Source organism: Lithobates pipiens, unplaced genomic scaffold (assembly GCF_037356315.1).
Source record: "Lithobates pipiens isolate NorthernLeopardFrog02 unplaced genomic scaffold, aLitPip1_a1.2 Scaffold_18, whole genome shotgun sequence".
Taxonomy (NCBI): domain Eukaryota; kingdom Metazoa; phylum Chordata; class Amphibia; order Anura; family Ranidae; genus Lithobates; species Lithobates pipiens.
The window spans coordinates 569258231-569279915 of record NW_027507758.1 but is presented as its reverse complement, the minus strand read 5'-3'; the positions used below and the strand labels follow the sequence as shown (position 1 = coordinate 569279915).

Below are 21685 nucleotides of genomic sequence, written 5' to 3'. Positions count from 1 at the left end.
GCAGAATAGAAGTACTGCGGGATACTTTTTTTTTTTTTTTACTGGGAAAGGAATAGACCCTCGGTCAAGATTTTGCAGTCTGTGTTCCCATTGGGGTGATTGCTCTTCACTTCCTTGACAGACAATAGTGTCTAATGGGCTCCCAATGTGCATACAGACAATAGGCAAACAATGTCTGTATTATGCGCACTACAATGTACACATCAGAAAACACATTCAGTGCATTAGGGAAAAAAAAGAATTGGGAACTTTCTTTCACTGAGGACCCATAGAATATAAATAGCTGCAATTATTGCGTCAAGCAATGCATGTGCATAGATGTAAATGGGCACAAAATCATTCACTTATTCACCTATATTCCAAAATGTTATGCTTCGCAAGTGAGGATTTCAACCTAAAGTCCTCCTTTACATAATATGAAATCTGCCCTCTAGCATGAGTGTGTATATATTGTAAACTAGGGCTAATAAACATTGTAAGAACATGTGAAAAAAAACAGCCAACTTTGGGACTTTAAAGGTGTCATTAAATAAAGAATATAGTATTTTTAATTATAAAAATATTTTATTACTGTCATTAAAAATATTTCATAAAAAAATCCCTCATTTGCATGTCAACTTCAAATCATATATCTGTACTACCGCTCTACATGTTTCGCGTCAAATGAGCTTCTTCAGGAGAGAAGAACATCCATTGGGGGAACAGGGAAATGTACTAGGTCACAGTTAATACTTTTTGTTTTACCGCTTTGAAACCCTTTTTACTTTACTTTATATTATTTGAATATATCAAATAGGGTTGCACCGATACCATTTTTTTTATCTGCAAGTATGAGTTCCAATACTTTGGGGAGAGATTTGTGTCAATACTAAAAAATTTGATGCAAATTGCACTGCAAAGAATCGTATGCATTTTGAACAGGCATGCGGTGTGATTCCTGTCCGAATCGCATGCAATTTCCCCCACTGCTCCTGTGTGTGTGTGAAAATATAGAATGAGAAAAGTACCATCTAGTGGGAAGTTTATTAACCACTTTAGCCCCGGAAGGATTTGCCCCCTTAATGACCAGGCCACTTTTTGCGATACGACTGCATCATTTAACTGACAATTGCGTAGTCCTGGGACGCCGTACCCAAACTAAATTAACGTCTTTTTTTTCACACAAATAGAGCTTTCTTTTGGGTGTATTTGCTCATCTCTGTGGTTTTAATTTTTTGCACTATAAACAAAAAAAAAAAGAGCGACAATTTTGAAAAAAAATAATATATTTTTTTACTTATTGCTATAATAAATGTCCAAAAAAAACATTTAAAAAAAATTATATCTTTATCAGTTTAAGCCAAAGTGTATTCTTCTACATATTTGTGGTTAAAAAAAAAATCCCAATAAGCATATGTTGATTGGTTTGTGCAAAAGTTATAGCATCTACAAAATAGGGAATAGATTTATGGCATTTTTATAATTTATTTAGTTATTTTTTACTAGTAATGGCGGCGATCTGCGATTTTTAGCAGGAAATTTCGGCGGACAGATCGGACACTTTTGACACATTTTTGGGACCAGTGACATTTAGACAGCAATCAGTGCTATAAAAAAGCACTGATTACTGTCTAAATTTCGCTGGCAGTAAAGGGGTTAACACTAGGGGGCGATCAAGGGGTTAAATGTGTTCCCTAGTTAGTGTTTCTAACTGTGGGGGGGGGTGAGACTGATTGGGGGAGGAGACATATCGCTATTCGCAATTACTGCAAACAGCAGATCTGTCTCTACTCCCCTGTCAGAACGAGGATTTGTGCGTGTAAACACACAAATTCTCGTTCTGGCTCTCGTGCCCGCGATAGCGGGTGGACAGCCATGTGCTTTGGATCCCCCAGCGTGCTATGGCTCTTAAAGGAGCCCCCGTACATATACAGCGATTTGCGCAGGAAAGCCAACCTGCCGCCGTATACTATGCAAGTGGTTAAAAATGTTGGCGCTCATAGTACATATCTGGCCAAATGCAAATTCTGCATAGGTGTCCCGGTCCTGCCGATGATAGCAAATCACAGTCGCTGGAGATGATCACAGGGCTGGAGGAGAAGTTTCCCGGGACCCCATGGGTATAGGGCGGACTGCCTATACATCTCCTTCAGCCCTGAGAGTACCTCCAGTGGCCATGAATTGCTATCATTTAGCATTTGGCCAGATATGTACTGTGAGTTCTAAAAAATTTTATAAACTGTCCTCTAAATGGCAAATTTCCCTTTCTATGCACACACCCAGGAGCAGTGGGGCAAATCGCATGCGATTCTTTACAGTGTGTTTTGCACCCATTCATTTTGTATTGACGCAAAGTATCATTTTCGGGATCGGGAGCATTTGCACGACTACTGATAGTCGTGTAAATGCTTGGTATGGGCACCAATACGATATCAGTGCATCCCGAATATCGCTGTTAAGGAAGACCTGTACTGTGGGAGCTGTTATTAGTGATGGACGAACTTCCGACGGGACGTTTCGCGAACGCGCACCGCGAACGCGGCCGATAGTTTGCGAACCGCAACGTTCGCGGTGGGCCCCATTGACTTCAATGGGAGGCGAACTTTGCAAACCTACAGGTCAAATTTGCAGCCACAAAATAATTACTAGCTGTGCAAACATAGTCCCACCACATGGCCAATGACATAACACATGTATGAGGTGAATCTGGGATCGACAACTACAAGCATTCTTTTTTTATATGGGAAATTGTTGTGACAATTCAGGACTGTGGAGCGCATGAAGGCAATGGAGGAGAGGGAAGGTCAGGGTAGGCAAAGAAGAGGGTGCAGGAGATGATCATCAGCAGCGTGACATACAGCAATGACACCTGCACCGTGATAGAGTGATCTGACACCAGCACCGTGATAGAGAGCACTGACATAAGCAGCGTGACATAAAGCACTAACACCAGCACCGTGATATACAGCACTGACAGCAGCACCGTGATAGAGAGCACTGACATCAGCAGCGTGACATACAGCAATGACACCTGCACCGTGATAGAGTGATCTGACAACAGCACCATGATAGAGAGCACTGACATCAGCAGCATGACATAAAGCACTAACACCAGCACCGTGATATACAGCACTGACAGCAGCACCGTGATAGAGAGCACTGACATCAGCAGCGTGACATACAACAATGACACCTGCACCGTGATAGAGTGATCTGACACCAGCACCGTGATAGAGAGCACTGACATCAGCAGCGTGACATAAAGCACTAACACCAGCACCGTGATATACAGCACTAACAGCAGCACTGTGATAGAGAGCACTGACATCAGCAGCGTGACATACAGCAATGACACCTGCACCGTGATAGAGTCATCTGACAACAGCACCGTGATAGAGAGCACTGACATCAGCAGCGTGACATAAAGCACTAACACCAGCACTGTGGCATACAGCACTGACAGCAGCACCGTGATAGAGAGCACTGACATCAGCAGCGTGACATAAAGCACTCACACCAGCACCGTGATATACAGCACTGACAACCTGCACCGTAAGCAGCCCCAGGAGGAAGTCAGCACAGCACAGGGATGGTGGGAGCCCCTCATAATGAGCATAGCACAGGGATGGTGGGAGCCCCTCATAATATGCACAGCAGAGGTACAGCCCCAGGAGGAAGTCAGCACAGCACAGGGATGGTGGGAGCCCCTCATAATAAGCAGCCCCAGGAGGAAGTCATATATATTGTGGACCTATACCAGTCCTTAAGGAATAGCAGACTGTACCTCACTCAACCCTATGTACTGTAGCACCCTAGACCTTACCAGTCCTTATAAGGACCTTTGTGGAACAAGTAGGTTGTGAATGATTAGCAGACTGTACGTCAGTCCCTATACTGATGAAGAACTGCTGCAGTATAGGGCAGCGGTCAGCAGTAGTGCACCTCAACCCTATGTATTGTGGACCTATACCAGTCCTTATGGAATAGCAGACTGCACCTCACTCAACCCTATGTACTGTAGCACCCTAGACCTTACCAGTCCTTATAAGGACCTTTGTGGAACAAGTAGGTTGTGAATGATTAGCAGACTGCAGCAGAAGGGCAGCAGTCAAGTATAATATTCTTTCTATATTTGGAAGAAAGAATATTATACGTGTACAAGCCTATTACCATACCAGTCCTGAAAAGAACCTTTGTGGACCTAATAGTAACAGCTACTGATTAAACTGACTGTCCCTCACTGCCTCACACACAGCTTCCTGCCTGTCCCTATATAAACTGACAAAACAGAGGCTGCTGGAACAATAACTTTAATTGCACTTTTGTGGACCTAATAGTAACAGCTAATGTTTACACTGACTGTCCCTGCAGCACACAGTGTCCTGTCCCTTTCTCTACACTGACAAAAGACACTCAGGCTGCTGCAACAATCACTAGCACAGCACTGCCTCAAACCTATATCGTGAAGTACACCTAACACCTATACCATGATACCAGTCCTTAAAATAACTTCTGTGGACCTAATAAATAGCGATTTGGGTCACAGAAGTCTCTCCCTGCTCCACACAGCAACCTCTCCCTATAGTGACAGAAGAAAGAATGTAAAATGGCCGCCGGATCGGGTCTATTTATAAGTTAGGGGGAATGTCCAAGTGTCCATGTGCTGTAATGTCTCAATTGGCTGTCCTGTACCCCATGATGGATGTGTCATCATAGGTCAAAGTTCTTTTACACAGTAAACACGGAAGTCCGCCGGGCGAACGGCGGCAATAGTCCGCCGATCGGGTGGACGGCGAACAGCCGAAATTCGCTGCGAAACGACCGCCGGGCGAACCGTTCAGCCATCCCTAGCTGTTATATTTTAAAAAAGCAGCTGGAGCAGTGGAGGAAGCACAGATCCACAGAACGAATAAAGCAAAAGTGGGTAGATGCTTGGACTGCCATTCCTCAGGTACAGCTTCTCCTCCAGCAAGGAGAACAGTGATCAGAACACTACTGACATCACCAAATCTCGCCCCATATATGGTGAGACTGGCAGTCAGAGGCTACAGTGCCTTCGATGATTTCAAACTGCGCATTTCTAGCTAAAAGACAGGAGTGCCTAGCCGTCATTGGATGTGATTGACAGCAGCGCGAGCCAATGGCTGCGCTGCTTTCAATCCATCCACTCTAGCCAATCAGCTGCCAGGCTGAGCGGCAAAGAGGATGTCGGAGGCGAGCGCGGGACTTTCGAGGGGTCAGGTAAGTAAAACGGGGGGGCTGGGGGCGCCAGCACTGTCAGATGTTTTTTCACCTTAATGCATAGAATGCATTAAGGTGAAAAAATATTTACCTTTACAACCCCTTTAAGACAAACAGGCGCTGCTTAGGCACAATTAACATTTCTAGATGTTCCCTATAACACATCAATCTTCTCTTTTTGAGTTCAAGTCTAGTTCCTTTTCTGTTGCCGCCATTGTTTATTTCTTGATCATACCACATTTTCCATATATTTGTCTTAGGTGGCTTCACAGTAAAATATCGGAGACTTTCATTCATAAATTCGCCCAGGAAATCGGTCTTTCCATTTGCTCACAGTGCCTTAATGAAGGACATTGATGGCTCTTTCTTTGGCTTGGAAGGGAGCCACCTGCTGGCCACCACGGATATCCTTCCAGGCTGCTGCCTCGCAAAGGCTGACATCAGCGGTGGCGTACCAGCCAGTGTCTGCCCAGCCGACAATAAGTTCCACCGCACGACCATCTCTCTGTAAGTAATGGCAGCAGATGACATGAAGTTGTAAATCCGGCTTTTCTTAAAGTATAAACTTTTCTTTTGGTTTTGGACAGAGTGGGGAGGGATTACAGCAGTTGTCAGTTTTTATTGCTGTCTGTGCCCCTGTTACAGAGACTCTTCCTCTCTATTTGTCCTGTTTACCATTATCAAAGAAAATTAAAAATGTAAAAGAAAATCACAAATTTTGGGTTGTCCCCAGAACAGGAATAGAGAGGAAATCTTCCAATGGGGACACTAGTTCTGGTGACCTGGGGGTCCCCCAAGGAGTTCCCTTAATTTGCAGGGATTTCTTCTTACTTCCTCTTAGGCTGTGGGACAGGAAGTGAAGGGAAATCTCCGCCATCTCTGGAACACAGATAATGAAAAAAAAATGACAGGGGTTCTAACCCTCCCTTACCCTGTCTATATTGAAAAAAAAAAAATGTTTGCCTTTAGTTCTACTTTACGTTCTTAGGAATAAAACCTAAAAAATAGAATGTTGACCTTTATACTTATGATTTCAGTACCTATATGGTTATGTCTGATTACTTTTCTCTCTGTCTTATTCCGAATTTAATAAATGTCTGCAGATTTTTACTGAATTCCAGGCAAAAAAAAACTTTCATTTAAATATATTCCTCAATAGCCAAGAATTTTAATCCACTTTGTGCGCACCAAATGCCTTTGCATACCCAGATATTACCTTGTAAATGTAACAGTGACATAATCACTGTGCTGTACATAGTCTGTACAGAGAGAAGAACAGTGGGAGGGACCCAACAGGCCCCACCCACTATAGGCTGCCTACTGAAAACTACAGGAGGGGGCGGAGAGAAGACCAGTCACCCTGCACAAGGAGAAAGAGCAGCAGTGAGCGGTCCTTATTACAAGAAGCCTCACTCTAGATCACTGCACAGATCTGGAAGAAATACACTAAGCACACCAAGATTCAAGGAAGAATACACCTCTTCTATATATACAATAAAACCTTGGATTGCGAGTAACGCAGTTTACAAACGTTTCGCAATGCGAGCTGTTTTTTTCTTTTTTAAATCCTCACTCGATTTTTGAGAGTTGTCTCGCTAGACGAGCAGGATTTAAGCCCCTGGGGTGTGCAGTACCGTATGTGGCCAGAGGTGGAGGCGGGCGCCGGAGACACTTGGAGACCACTCGTCAGTGCTCGGAGACACTCAGTTCCTGTTCTCTGAGCTTTCCAAGTGTCTCAGAGTGTTCCCTAGTTCAGCGCCCCCCAACAACTGTGACCACATGCAGTACTGCATACACTAGCAGTGACACTGGAATAAATTATCTGAGTTTCCCTTCATTCTTACCTCATGTGGCCAGGAACGGAGTGTCTCCGAGCATCACCAAGTGGTATCCTAGCGTCTCCGAGTGTCTCCGGCACCCCCCCTTCCCACCTCTGGCCACATGTACTGCATACACTAGCAGTGACACTGGAACGAATTATCTGAGTTTCCATTGATTCCAATAGGGAAAGTAGCTTTGATATACGAGTGTTTTGGATTACAATCATTCTTCTGGAACGAATTATGCTCGTAATCCAAGGTACTACAGTATAGATAATATTTGTTGATCCTGGAGTTACATTTTAAGTCCCCCCCACCCGACCACATTAACCACTTGACCTCCGGAAAGGTTTACCTCCCTTCATGACCAGGCCATTTTTTGCGTTATGGCACTGCGTTACTTTAATTGTGCGGTCGTGCGACGCTGTACCCAATTAAACTTTATGTCCTTTTTTCCCCACAAATAGAGGTTATTTTTAATTTTTTGCACCATAAACAAAGAAAGACTAACAATTTTGAAAATATATATATATATATATATATTTTTTTTACTTTCTGCTATAACACATATCCAATAAAAAAGAAAAATCAAATTTCATAATAAATTTAGGCCAATATGTATTCTGCTACATATTTTAGGGTTAAAAAATGTGGTTCACACAAAAGTTATAGCGTCTACAAACTATGGGATAGATTTATAGAATTTTATATTTGTTTATTTATTTTTTTACTAGTAATGGCGGCGATTAGCGACTTATAGCGGGACTGCGATTTTGCGGCAGACAAAACGGACACAAAGGGGTTTATTTACAAAAGCTAGAGAGGGCAAAATTGGTCACAATTCTGCAGAGAAACCAATCAGCTTCTAACCTCAGCTTGTCAAGCGTGACACTTTTTTGAGGCCACTGTACTAACGACACTGGCTGGGAAGGGGTTAACATCAAGGGCGATCAAAGGATTAAATGTATGCTTAGGGAGTGCTTACTTACTGTGGGGGTTGTAGTACTGTGAGAAGACAGAGATCCGTGTTCCTGGTTTGTAGGAACACCGGATCACAGCCTTTGCTTCTCACAGAACGGCAATCTGCCTAGTTTACATAGATCTGCCTGTGTCCCGAACAATCTTTTTTTTGTGTGTGTTTTTTTTCAGCAGACGCGCTGATAAGCTCCCGCTGTGTCCAATCAGCGGGTCATTGGCAGCGCACAAGCACGCCCCTGACCCGGAAGTATAGCATCAGGTACAGGTACATGATCCAGACCAAGGGAGCCACCTTGCCGCCGTATATATGCAGAATATGCAGTACCATATGACCAGATCCTGCTCCTTCTCTGTCCTCCCTCACCGGTGTTGTGAGACTTATCTATAATTGTAGTGGCCATTCATTCAGCACTGATATTTCAGTTTCTAGTAGACATTGATGAGTTAAATGACCTAACTAGGGAAAGAACATTGTCTGATGGGGCCCCATAGCGAAAACCAATAAAGAGCCCCTTGTCTCTTAAATTTCTATGACAAAGACAATTCCTTGAGTGCTACAGATTGCATTTATTCCCAAATTACCAGTATACATAAAAAAAAAATTTTTTTATCCAAAATGTTTTTTTGCCAATTACCAGTGTAAATAGCTAGGAGTCCCCTTCTGCTTCTGGGCCCAATAGAAGTTGCATGGTCTATTATGGCTTCAGTTACTGTATGTTCTTGTACCTAACAGCTTCTTATATCCCTAAAGCTGAACCCCAAGCAACCATCTAAATAAATCTAACTGCACAGATGAGACACAAACAGCATACAGTATATACAGCGCATCCGCAAAGTATTCACAGCGCTTCACTTTTTCCACATTTCGTTATGTTACAGCCTTATTCCAAAATGGATTAAATTTGTTATTTTCCTCAAAATTCTACAAACAATACCCCATAATGACAACGTGAAAGAAGTTTGTTTAAAATCTTTGCAAATTTATGTAGCACTGACCCCCGAAGGAGCTGCTGGTTTTATTGGGCTTACCGTTCTTGGCTGCTTCTCCGTCTAGGGGTTCCTGTGGTAGATGGCCAAAAGGAATGTGGAAACTGACACTGAATCTTCTTTTGGGTTATTTATTTCAAACAGAAACAGAGTCTTTAGATAAGGGTAGAGGGTTAGGATTAAGTTCAGGTACTTTAGACTGCAAAAATGGAAAATCTCTTATAGGAAAAATCCAGAGAATAGCAACCGTTGGATTTTACAACCCCCAGATAGACCTCCTCTCACTAGGCCTAGCAGCCGGTAGGGTGTTGAGCAAAGTCTCTGCCACAGACTTTAGCATTACTGAGGGACATAGACAAATTTAAAGAGCTATCATACGGTAGCAGTATCTCGCAGCCGGTCCGGAGATACCGTATGAGTGTAGATCCATGAAGTGTTCTTCAACTGAGCCTCGTTTATGTTGACCTCTTTCTGTAAATTCCAGGTGTCTGGCTGTCATGATGATGCTCTGGTTTCAAAACTGTCCCTGAGAACAAATATTCAGATGAGGATATGTGACCTCACCTGCTGTATATTTATATTGAGTCTGTGATTCTAACATTGAAGTGAGAGGAGCAGCATGACAGCTAGGCCACCAGAAATGTACAGAAGGATGTCTATGTCACTTCCTGATCTGTAGACACCACAGGAAATGAAAGGAAATCTTCCCAAAGCTATGGACAGTTGTCACCCTAACAGCTATTTTTATTGGCAGAGCTTTTTTTCTCTCAGAGAACAGGTGCATGTACTCCCCCTTTTCGAGTCACCCCTTGTATATTTTACTAATAAATAACAATTCTAATCATATGAAGTTAATAACAAGAGTTCCCCCTTTACATCAGACTCCACAGAGTTCCCCTTTTACATCTGAAGTCGCAGAGTTCCCTTTCACTGTAAGGGGGGGGTCTGCAGACTCTGATGTAAGGGAGAACTCTGGGGACTCTAAGGAATGCTCTGAAAACCCTGATTTCAGTGGGAAAACTGAGCACTCTGATGAACGGAGAGAACTCTGGGGACTCTGACATAAGGGATGCTCTGGGAACCCTGATTTAAAGGGGCAACACTGAGAACTCTGATGTACAGAGAAGACTCTGACTGAAGGGGGAACAGTGGCCTCAGGTGTAAAGGGAAACTCTAATGTAAGGGGTGCTCAGAGAACCCTGATTTACCTTAGTGTACTCACTCAGACAGGAGAGAGAAGGGGGGAGACTTCAGTCATAGACAGGGATGGATGGTGAGCTCACTCATCCCCTGGCAGTCAGCACCTCTCATCCAGATGTATCTGAGGCTGCTGAACTTCAAATTTCCAGCAAGCACTTTCCTTTTCTAAGGAGTGTGGGCAGACCCAGAGGGGTAGGGCCAGGAGGAAGAGGTGCAGATTGAGCCCTCTCTCCTCTCCCATCTGTATGTGTGTTTGGGGAGGGGGGGGTGTTAGCTTTGGGCAGCATGAAAGAGAGTGTAACAGACACTCTCAGCTTAGACAACTGCAAACAGCAATCCTGCTGGGAAGCCATAGTCCAGTCTGAATAATGTGCCCGGCTTTCAGGCAGTCTGAAACCAGGACACATGATTCCAAACCCGAATTGTCTGGGTGAATCCCGGACAGGTGGAAACCCTAGTCTTTGAGGGGCTAGAGTCATGGGCAGACAGCCGGAGAGGCTAGTTAGCGCCACCCCGTTGGCTCCTCAGCCGAGAGGCGAAACTCAACCAGAGGGGCTAGAGTTCATGGGGAGGCACCTGGGAGGCCCACGAGCACCGGGGCCTTGCGATGGATCACTTGGCTCGTGTGTCGATGAAGAACGCCCCTACCCACCTCCAAGCATCATCCCTTGATTCCACCCCCTAACTAGAGGATACAGAAACAGGTATAATTTTTGATGCCAAGTAGCTTGTATAGGGAGTCCCCAAGCAAAAAATAAATAAAAAATGAGAGTAGGGACAGCATGACAGGGTGAATAGTAGGCCAACACTGAAAGGGTTAAATGGTAGGCAGTTTAATACAGCTTTAACTCAGGGGCAGTCTGTGGCTGGGAGGGGTCCCAGGAAGTTTAGAGGGAGAAGTGAATGGTGATAGGCCAGTTGGGTGCAGCACAGAAGAAGAAGAAGCTTCCCGTCCTCCCTATGGTTGTGGTGTTTCGGCTATGTGGTTGTCAGGGCAGCCTGGCAGTGGTGGGTCTTTGGAGGAGGAGGAAAATGGTATGGGGTTCTCAGCTACATTCCGGTTAACAAAGGGGTTCATCTCGGAAAATGTAAATGGAGGTCGCTGTGGATAATGAGAATTGTCTCCTGTGTGTTGAGGCTGGAGGCCTAAGTTTAAGAAAAGGATGTCGCAGTGAATAGGTTGTGTGTCGTGGCCCTCAAAGACCACCAAGCTTGGTTCTCTCAGTTTCTGTCTCAGGAATGTTGTGTTTATGTTATGTATTGGAAGTTATGTATTTTGCTGAATAAAAGGCTGCAATGGCTGTTTTACTCCAAAACCTTGATGAGTCTAGGCTTGGGTCAATGCTGGAGGTTATCTATTCTACGCATGCCAGAAATTTACTAATGAACTTCAGTAGGTCCCCTGCAGCCAGCAACATTATACCCAACAATAGATCCAATCTGCAACACTATATCTCGCCAGCAATAATAGATCCATCCCAGCAACAATACAGCCACCAATAGATCCATAGCTAAATACCACCAGCAACAATAGTGCCCCAGAGTAACAATATACCCCATCAACAACCATAGATCTCCACAGCAGCAATAGATCCCATGGCAAAAATAGAGCTCCTCTTCAACAAAAGATCTCCCAAGCAGCTATAGATCCCCACAGCAACAATATATCTCCTTAGCAATAATAGATCTCCCAAGCAACTATAGATGCCCACAGAAACAATATATCCACTTAGCAACAATAGATTTCCCCAACAACAAAAGATCCCCAGGCAACAATAGATCCCCCACAGCAAAATACCCCCAGCAACAAAAGATCCACCCCAGTAACAATAAATGTTCTTGTATCCAGCATCAATACACTCTCCAGGAGCCAGCAACACTAGACCCCCCCTCTCGACAGATGATCTCTCCCATCAACAACTGATTCCCCAGAAACAGATCTCCCCCACCAACAGCAATAGACCTCCCCAGCAATGATAGATCCCACAGCGACAAAAGAGTCCCCAGCCAGCATCAAAAGACCCTCCAGCTCCCTTCCAGTGACCCTCCTACATCCCTTGGCATAATATCCTTTCAGTGCTGGAGGTGTCGGAACTGAAAAAAAGCCCTTGTCATTGAAATATTTCCCCTTTCTTGTCCCATCTGTACCCCATTTGATAGATTTCTCTCGCCTTCCTGTCCTATAGACACAACAGGAAGTGAAAGGAAATCTCTCCAAAAGTAAGAGGAAAAAAAAAACTTGGACTGTTGTCACCACACAAGGTGAGCCCCATATTTTGTCTCTACCTTGTTCCACGGAAAGCTTTAGGCTACATTTAGACAAGACATGGGGTATAATTTTTGCCGCAGCCATGAAGCAAAGTATCCATGCTGCAGCATGTTTACTACCCCATCCAGCTGCTGTGTTTGGTTAGGTTAGGTGGTTGTAGGGGTGGTAAAACTGTAGCTCAACCACCTATTTTTATTGCCCCTCCCTGCTGTAAGTGTAATGGCTCTTAAAAAAAATATACAAAATTGAAAGAGAAACTATTTTGGCTTTAGATGCAATTGAAAGTAAGACTTGTAGCATGCGTTTTGTGATGCAAGAATAAAGTATTGCTTCCCAGAACAGATTGTTATAGTCCCGACCTTACATTTCCGTCTATTATTTGTCCGTATTAAATACAAGGCACGTTTGGCATTTAGCCCCCCTTTATTGACAGTGCAGACAGGCGGCTAACACTTCAAAGCTGGTGTTTTAGGAGGCAGTGAAAACAGAATACATGGCAAAGCAGAAACATAACAGATCTATTGCACCTCACAAAAGTCAACTTGTAAAAGTCACCTCACCTTCCAGTAACGGCTTCTGGGCCTGCGAAGGGAGGATTAGAATGTGCGGTTCATTTTCCTGGTTACTGGCTAATAAAACCAAACATACAGCCCATTAATACACACATACATGTGTAAAAATTATTTATATCACTGAAACGGAAGTCTCAGAATCGAACAATTAAACATTTAATATGGCGGGCAAGGAAACAGTAAATACAATGGAATGCCTTGTATATAAATACCCACATCGGAATTTCACTATGTGGTCAAGTATGTGGACATCCCTTCAAATCATTGAATGTTTCGAGTGAAGGGTTCTGTTAGTCATACGAAGACATTTTTAGACAATTGTGCACCTCGTGGAAACATGAAGGCCCTTTTCTGTTCTATCATGACTGTGCTCCTGTGTAAGAAGTCAGCTACATAAAGTCATGGTTTGATGAGTTAGATGTGGAGGAACCCCAGTGGCCTACACAGAGCACTGACCTCAACCCTACTGAACTTTGCGATGAACTGGAACCCTAAAGCCCCGTACACACGAGAGGACTTATGTCCGACAGACTTCCGAAGGAGTTCCGCCGGAGTTCCGCCGGAGTTCCGCCGGAGTTCCGCCGGAGTTCCGACAGAGTTCTGACGGACTTTTCGGCTGAGCGGACTTGGCCACACACAATCACACTAAACCCTGACGGATTCGAACGTGATGACGTACGACTGGATTCGAATAAGGAAGTTCATAGCCAGTAGCCAATAGCTGCCCTAGCGTCGGTTTTAGTCCGTCGGAATAGCATACACACGAGCGAATTTTTCGAAGGGACCGGGTCCGGCGGAGTTCCTTCGGAAAAATTTGAAGCATGTTCCATATTCTAAAGTCCTTCAGACTTTGGCGAGTCAAAAGTCCGTTGCAGCCCACACACGATCGAATAGTCTGACGGAATCAGTCCGTCGGACTTTGGATGTTGAAAAGTCCGCTCGTGTGTACGGGGCTTAATTGTGACAACATCCTTACCTAACTAGGGCTCTTTTGGCTAAACAGGAACAATTTCCCACATACACACTCCAAAATCTTGGTTTGTTGTTGAGGAACCCAAGAGGCCTGCACAGAGTCTTTACCTTCACCCTACTGAATCTTGAGATGAATTGGAACCCTGTGTCAACATCTATACTTCAAAAATGCTCTTTTTGCTAAAGAGACACTCCAAATTCTTGTGGTTTTATGAGTTTGGTGTAGAGGGTACTGCTAATACTACACCATAAAAAGATGTTTTTTAGACAATTGTGCATGTCCAACTTTGTGGGAACATTTTGTTGAAGGCCCTTTTCATTTCTATAATGACTGTGGTCCTTTGTAGGAAGCCAACTAAAGACATGGTTTGGTGAGTTGGGTGTGGAGGAACCCAAGAGTCCTTCCCTTCACCCTACTGAACTTTGAGATGAATTGGAACCCTAATTGTTTCCCACAGACACACTCCGAATTTTTGTGGTTTGTTGTTGAAGAACCCAAGAGGCCTGCACAGAGTCTTTACCTTGACCCTACTGAATCTTGAGATGAATTGGAACCCTGTGTCAACATCTATACTTCAAAAATGCTCTTTTTGCTAAAGAGACACTCCAAATTCTTGTGGTTTGATGAGTTTGGTGTAGACGGTACTGCTAATACTACACCATAAAAAGATGTTTTTTAGACAATTGTGCATATCCAACTTTGTGGGAACATTTTGATGAAGGCCCTTTTCTTTTCTATAATGACTGTGGTCCTGTGTAGGAAGCCAACTAAAGACATGGTTTGGTGAGTTTGGTGTGGAGGAACCCAAGAGTCCTTCCCTTCACCCTACTGAACTTTGAGATGAATTGGAACCCTAATTGTTTCCCACAGACACACGCCAAAGACTTGTAGGGTGTAGAGGAATCTGAGTGGCCTGCACAGAGTCCTCACCTCAACCCTACTAAACTATTTTGAGATGAATTGAAATGGCAATCACTGAGGTCTTCTCTTTCAGAATCAGTACCTGACCTCGCAAATGCTCTTTTGGCTGAATGGGCATAAATTCCCACAGATATGTTAAAAATACTGCGGAATGCCGTCCTAGAAGAGCGGAGCCTGTCAGAGGCACAAAAGAATGGCAACTCTATAATAATGCCCATGGTTTTTAAAATGTGATGTCCAACACATACATGTGTGATGGTCAGGTGTCTGCAAACACTTGGCTATATAGTGTAGACATAGTGTAGACAGTGTACCATCAACCTTTATTTGTGTTGTCTCTCCTCCACTTTTTTTGTTACAGCAGTTGTACAGGGTGTCTAAATATGCAGTGACATAGTTTCCTGAGTTAAGCTTGAATCAAAATGTGTCCAGTTCATCAGGGACAGGCTGCATTTCATCATTCAATGTATGAGAAGGCTGGGTGTACACAAGACGATCTAATGATCAACTTGTGTACAACCAGCCTATTGGAAATTTTTCTTTCAATCAGCACAGCCGGCTATGAGGCCTAACCCTTCCCCACTCAATCCAAAGTAAACAAAAACAATTTTGCCTATAGATATGCTTTAATGATGATGTAATGCAAGAGAAATGTGTATTTCTACCTAACTGCATTACAACCGCATCATAGCTGATTTACGTGATTCTGCACTTCCAGTTTTTGGGCGCAAGTGCGCGCTGCCGGCGGCTCACTTCAGCCGTGATTTTAAGCAGTTGGAGCTGATCAGTGGGTCCCGCCGATCATTTGGTACTCTGACAAAAGGACCGTCTGCCTATGTAAACAAGGAAGACTGAAGCAGGAACACCGATCCATGTCTTCAAGTAGTAAAAGCACCTCCCCCACAGTTAGTAAGCACTCCCTAGGCACACATTTAACCCTTTGATCGCTTCTGATGTTAACCCCATTCTCTGCCAGTGTCATTAGTACAGTGACAGTGCATATTTTTAGCACTGATCACTGTAATAGTTAATGCCTTTGGTCCCCCAAAAAGTGTCAAAAGTGTCAGTTAGTGTCCGATTTGTCCGCTGCAATATCACAGTTCTGCTATAAGTTGCTGGTCGCCACCATTACTAGAAAAAAAAAAAAGAAATCCCATAGTTTGTAGAAACTGTAACTTTTGTGTAAACCAATCAATATTCGCTTATTGGGATTTTTTTTACAAAAAATGTGTAGCAGAATACATATTGGCCTAAAGTGATGGAGAAATTAGATTTTTGACTTTTTATTTTTTTGGATGTGTTTTAGAACAGAAAGTAAATATTATTATTATTATTATTATTATTTTTAATTGTCAGTCGTTCCTTGTTTATAGCGCAAAAAATAACAAAACGCAGAGTTGATCAAATACCACCAAAAGAAAGCTCTATTTGTGGGATAAAAAGGACTTACATTTTATTTGGGTACAGTACTGCACGACTGCGAAATTGTCAGTTAAAGCAAAGCAGTGCTGTATCGCAAAAAATGGCCTGGTCAGAAAGGGGGGTAAACCTTCCGGAGCTGAAGTGGTTAAATCTTGGTGTGCTTTGTGTATTTCTTCCAGATCTGTGTAGTAATCCAGTATACTCCTCTGTGCAGCAGCTTTCAGTAATAAAGGCCAGTCATTGCTGCTCTCTCTTTTTCTGCAGGGTGACTGGTCTTGTCTTCACCCTCTGCTGTAGTTTCTTGCAGGTGTCCTATCACATAGTGTCCCCCACCGCATAGTGTCCGCTGTGTCCGCTATGTACTGCGCATGCACAGTACACAGGACACACAGATTACGAAAATATCCAAAGATGAACGGTGCCTGCGCCGTGAGTCCAGGTTCTAGCCCCACCATCCAAGTGGACATAGAGTTAGAATAAAAAGAGCCGAGCGCCCTCTAATATTTGCAGCCCTATGTCCACTTGGATGGTGGGGCTAGCATCTTCGTTCGTCTGTTCATCTTCAGAGATTTTCCAAATCTTCTTCTGCTCCCTACTGCGCAAGCGCTGCGCTTGCGCAGTACGGGGCGGACACTATCCGAGCGACGGACGATATATGGCAGAACACAGGCAGTCTGTAGTGGTTGGATACCTTTGAGCTCCTCCCACAGCTCAGCTGTCCGCAGAGGCTATGTACAGCACAGTGATAATACCACTGCTACATTTGCAAGGTAATATCTGGGTTTGCAAAGTCATTCGGTGCACACAAAGTGGATTTATATATGTTCTGGCTATTAAGAAATATATTCATATAAATATATATATATGTCAGATTATAAATTTACCCAGGACACTTTTAGAATTTACAAAACCATATGAAGCATGCAGAGCATCTCCCCAACCCTGTCTAGTCACTTAGCAAGAAGAACTTTGTGAATGTTTTTTTATCTGTTTTAGAGGACGTGCTCCCAACGTTGGTTACAGCCTGACATTTATCAACAGCAGAAATTACAGCAGCACTGTGAACTATGTGGAAGACACTCTGTCCAGCTTATACGGCTGGCAGGCCCTGCTCCTGGATAAAGAGAACTATGCCATCATATTCCATTCCCCAGACAGGAGGAACACTTTACATGTGAGTCGATCAGCAATCATAGAGAAATACTGTAAGAAGGAAAGTGCAAAACTGACTAACACTTCAACTAAACTCAGGGGTTGGATAGGCATCTGACACTCCCAGAAGTGTCAAATACTGAAGGTACTGATGGAGGCTACAGCACTGGAACGGAGAAAATTACAAATATGATGTTGTCTATCATTAGATATAACACAGTAGGATTTTTTTTCCTGGGTTCTCCTTGAAATAGTATGGGCCTGCCCTATAATGTTCATGCCCCTAATACAATTTAGTGGATTGTTGCTAGACTGTAAGCAGCCTGAGCTCGGTTTACATTTTTCTGAACTCTGCAGGTTCTCCCGAGCTCCATGTATTGATTTCTTCTGTCTGGTACTGTTAGGACTCATTTACACTAATGTCAACCCCTGAAAAGTGATCAGCAATGGGCGTTTGACAGGCCTTGAGGAGGCCTTTTGTTGATTCACCGCCTATTTTAACTCCTTAAAGCCCCCATAATCGCACCACAATCGCATGCATTGTACAAAGTTGTGGTGTGCTCCCATTCACTTACATGGGTTGTGTTGGTGGGTGGTACTGCCCAGAGGAGATCATTTTTGCTGCCGCCATTACAGCTAGGGAGGGTGGTCAAAAAAAGCTCAACCATCTGTTTTTATTGACCCTACTTGTAAATAGGGCCTTAGCCCTTGTACACACGATCGGAGATTCCGACAACCAAATCCGTCTGATTTTGTCTGTCGGATTTTGTCTGATGGATTTTGTCCGAAACTGTTGTATACACACGGTCGGACGAAGTTGTCGGAAAATCCGATCGTTCAGAACGTGATGACGTTACGTTCAGGCTAGTAGCCAATAGCTTTGATGTAGGAATTTGATCTGAGCATGCGTGGCACTTTGTCCGATCGGAATTCCCTACACATGAATGGAGTATGTCCGATAGAAGCATTTTGTCTGAAAATATTTCCGGAAAGTTGGAAAATTTGGTCCGACGGATATTCCGACGGAAACAGTCCGATGCATACCACACACAGTTGGAATATCCGGCAAAACGCTCCGATCGGACACATTCCGTCGGAATCTCCGATCGTGTGTACAAGGGCTTAGAGAGGATCTAGTAATAGTGAGGAAAGGATATTCACTGAGTTATAAATATTTATTTTAGCCAACCTTTCTCTGAGGGCTTTGTTCAGAGGTATGCTTTAGGAAGATGATATATATTAGGTGCATCTTTCCGTAGTTCTCTTTCTTCACCTCCTGGGCTTTTGCCTGGAGAGGATGTCCGCAGAGAGTGTCCTCTCTTTTGGGCTTTGCCTCAGCCTTGGGCATGTGCTGGAGGTCCAAGGACTTTAGCTTCCTGGCTGGAGTGTATATTTGGAAGAAGCTGGGTAAGAAGGAACACCTGCCAGGAATCTTTTTGCAGAAGAGAGTCGCGGAGGAACTGTGTAGAATCTTCTCTTTGGACATTGAAAGAAGGATTCATTGTTTACCAAGGATTCAATGCTCACCAATCCAGGTATCATTGACTATTATCTGACTATTATCTGAGGGTCTGAAGGTCAAGAACCTATTATCTTAGAAAGAGATCTACTGCACCTGAGACCGTGACTGCTCTTAGAGGTTCAAAGATTTGTCTGGTGGCTCTGACAGGGCCAAAAATTATCAAAAAGGCTGCTCCTAAAGGGACTACAATTATCAGAATACCTGTCCTATTTGTGTACTCTTTTTGGGTACCCTGCACCCCTAAACCATCTCTCTTGAAATTGAGTTCAGCAATATATTGTAAAATGACTGGTGCTCAACTTATTTTTGCCCGAAACCATACACCAAGGACCCTGAGTGGAGGAATGCTACATAATATAGTTGTATTGCTTGTTAATCCTGCCAGTAGATCTTTTATTCATCTACTACACTGAGTGGCCTCCTCTTATTCTAACTGCGACCCGTTACAGTTTGGAGCACCACTCAAAGTGGCAGACATTACCACTCTGGTGATCCACCCCTCAGAAGCATGCTGGTGTGTAAGATAACTATCCAGAAAGCATAGTGTCCATGTAGTGTGAAGATGCCACACAACCACAGTTCGATATTAAATCATGGTAAGAAGCAGCCTCACAGACAACTCCTTCCCTTCCTCCTAGGCCATTTCACTCCACCGCCATAGCTTAGACATAGAGATACCCAGGGGCGGACTGACCATTTGGCCACTCGGGCACTGCCCGAGGGCCCCAGGCCACTAGGGTGCCCCTTCAGGCCTGCCAGCCTCAGTAAAACCAGGGACAGTATGGAAAAATGTGTTTTTTTTACATCTGTCCCTTACCAACATCCTTTGGGTCTAAAAATCCTGAGATTATAGCTGCCCCACCTCTCCAGTACCTTCTCAGCCAATAGAAACATGTCTGTGTATACTGTGTGTACATGTATGTGTATACTGTGTGATTGTATACTGTGTGGCCCCATAATCTCTGATTGCCTGGGGGGCCCATAATCTCCTATTGCCTGGGGGCCCCATGAGTTGTCAGTCCGCCCCTGGTGATACCTATACCAGCTGTAAGATTAACTGCGTCATATGGCATGGCCCAGAATAAGTTAAAGCTGAGGCTACTTCTTGCCATGCTTTCACATTGAATTATGGATTGTGCTGCATTTTCACACTACATGACCCTCTTATTCGTAATATATATCATTTAATATGAGTGCCAATTAAATAACAGTAATAGGGAGTTAATGGGAGCCAAAAAAACAGAAACACTATTTACAGGCGTTTTCTGAGACACTAGGGCAGAATGAACAGGCTGCATATCACTTGATAACATACTGTAGCTCTTACTAATCTTTTATGTGAAAAAATTTTCTTTGTAGCCTGCTGATTTTTTTTCTGCAGCCTCCATTATCGTATTGACTTTGTCGGGATACAAGCCCATTGACCGATAAGTGTGGAATGCCATGAAATGATGTGAAAAACCACACTGTTGACCAAAGCACTCATCTCTGGCCATCTTTGAAATTTCTTTATTGTGCCTTTTTTATATTTTAAGTCACCTGTTCAGATATACCATGCTAATGTTAGCATTTCATTTTCCATGCATACAGTATTCTGCCACTTTTGACGATTTTGAAGCTGGAAACGACATGTTGGTGCAGCACTGGAACCTGCCGAGATCAGTGAACATCTCTATAACTTGTGGGCTGAAACCTGGGAGACCTCTCCAGTTTGCTCCTCTGCCAGGAAAGAGTGAAGCCTGTGACTGGCACTACAACAGTACTCTCGGGATACTGACCTACATTGGTAAGAGGGTCATTCAAAGGGTAAATAGCACAAGAGTTTGGAAACTGATAGTGGCCAAATTCCAATGGGGTGCTAGTTCTGGGGTAAATCAGACAAATTAGACAGATGGCATGCTAATGAACAGTATGTTTTTAATTTTTGCATTCATAGATTTACTGCTAATGGCAAGTTAAACTGATTAATTATTATATAATGATCAGTGACATTAAAATGCTATTAGCAGTACAGCTAGATCAGCCCCGGTGCATGTCAAACCTCAGATTGGCCCTAATGCATGCACTTCAGACCTCAGATCAGCCCAAATGCATGCACTTCAGGCCTCAGATCAGCCCAAATGCATGTACTTCAGACCTCAGATTAGCTCCAGTACATGTACTTTAGATCTCAGATCAGCCCCAATACATGCACTCCAGACCTCAGATCAGCTCCAATGCATGTACCACTTCATACCTCAGATCAGCCCTAATGCATGCACTTCAGACTTCAGATCAGCCACAATGCATACCTCCCAATTTTTTGCGATGGGAATGAGGGACGCCTATCTGTAAAAGTATGCAGGCATAGGACACACCCCATACCACATCCCACATCCCATTAAAGGAGAGTTGAAAAAAAAACAAGATTGGTTAAACCCACAAGTGCTTTTTTTACCACTACTATTCCTTTATATTCAGGGCTTTTTTATATTCTTTAATATTGACTGAACCCTGAGCAAACATTTTCTTGGACCCCCTCTTTCATGCAATTTCGCTCTCCACCTAATACAATAAATAGCAGCTAGACTCAAAATCGGTTTACTGAATCAAATCAGGCAGCGATTGCGATTGGTTGCCAGAGGTTAGTGTATCATCACTGCTCACAGG

At 43.7% G+C, this 21685-nt stretch overlaps 1 protein-coding gene across 2 annotated transcripts in view; it reads left to right on the top strand.

Moving 5' to 3' along the window:
• The window catches only part of PKHD1 (PKHD1 ciliary IPT domain containing fibrocystin/polyductin), a 975887-nt gene that overhangs the window by 582040 nt on the left and 372162 nt on the right, over positions 1-21685 (top strand). For both annotated transcript variants that reach the window (XM_077489019.1, XM_077489018.1), the window contains 3 exons: positions 5481-5727; positions 17359-17536; positions 20627-20822. In XM_077489019.1, coding sequence (XP_077345145.1) covers positions 5481-5727; positions 17359-17536; positions 20627-20822 — 621 coding nt within the window. The remainder of the gene's footprint in view (positions 1-5480; positions 5728-17358; positions 17537-20626; positions 20823-21685) is intronic.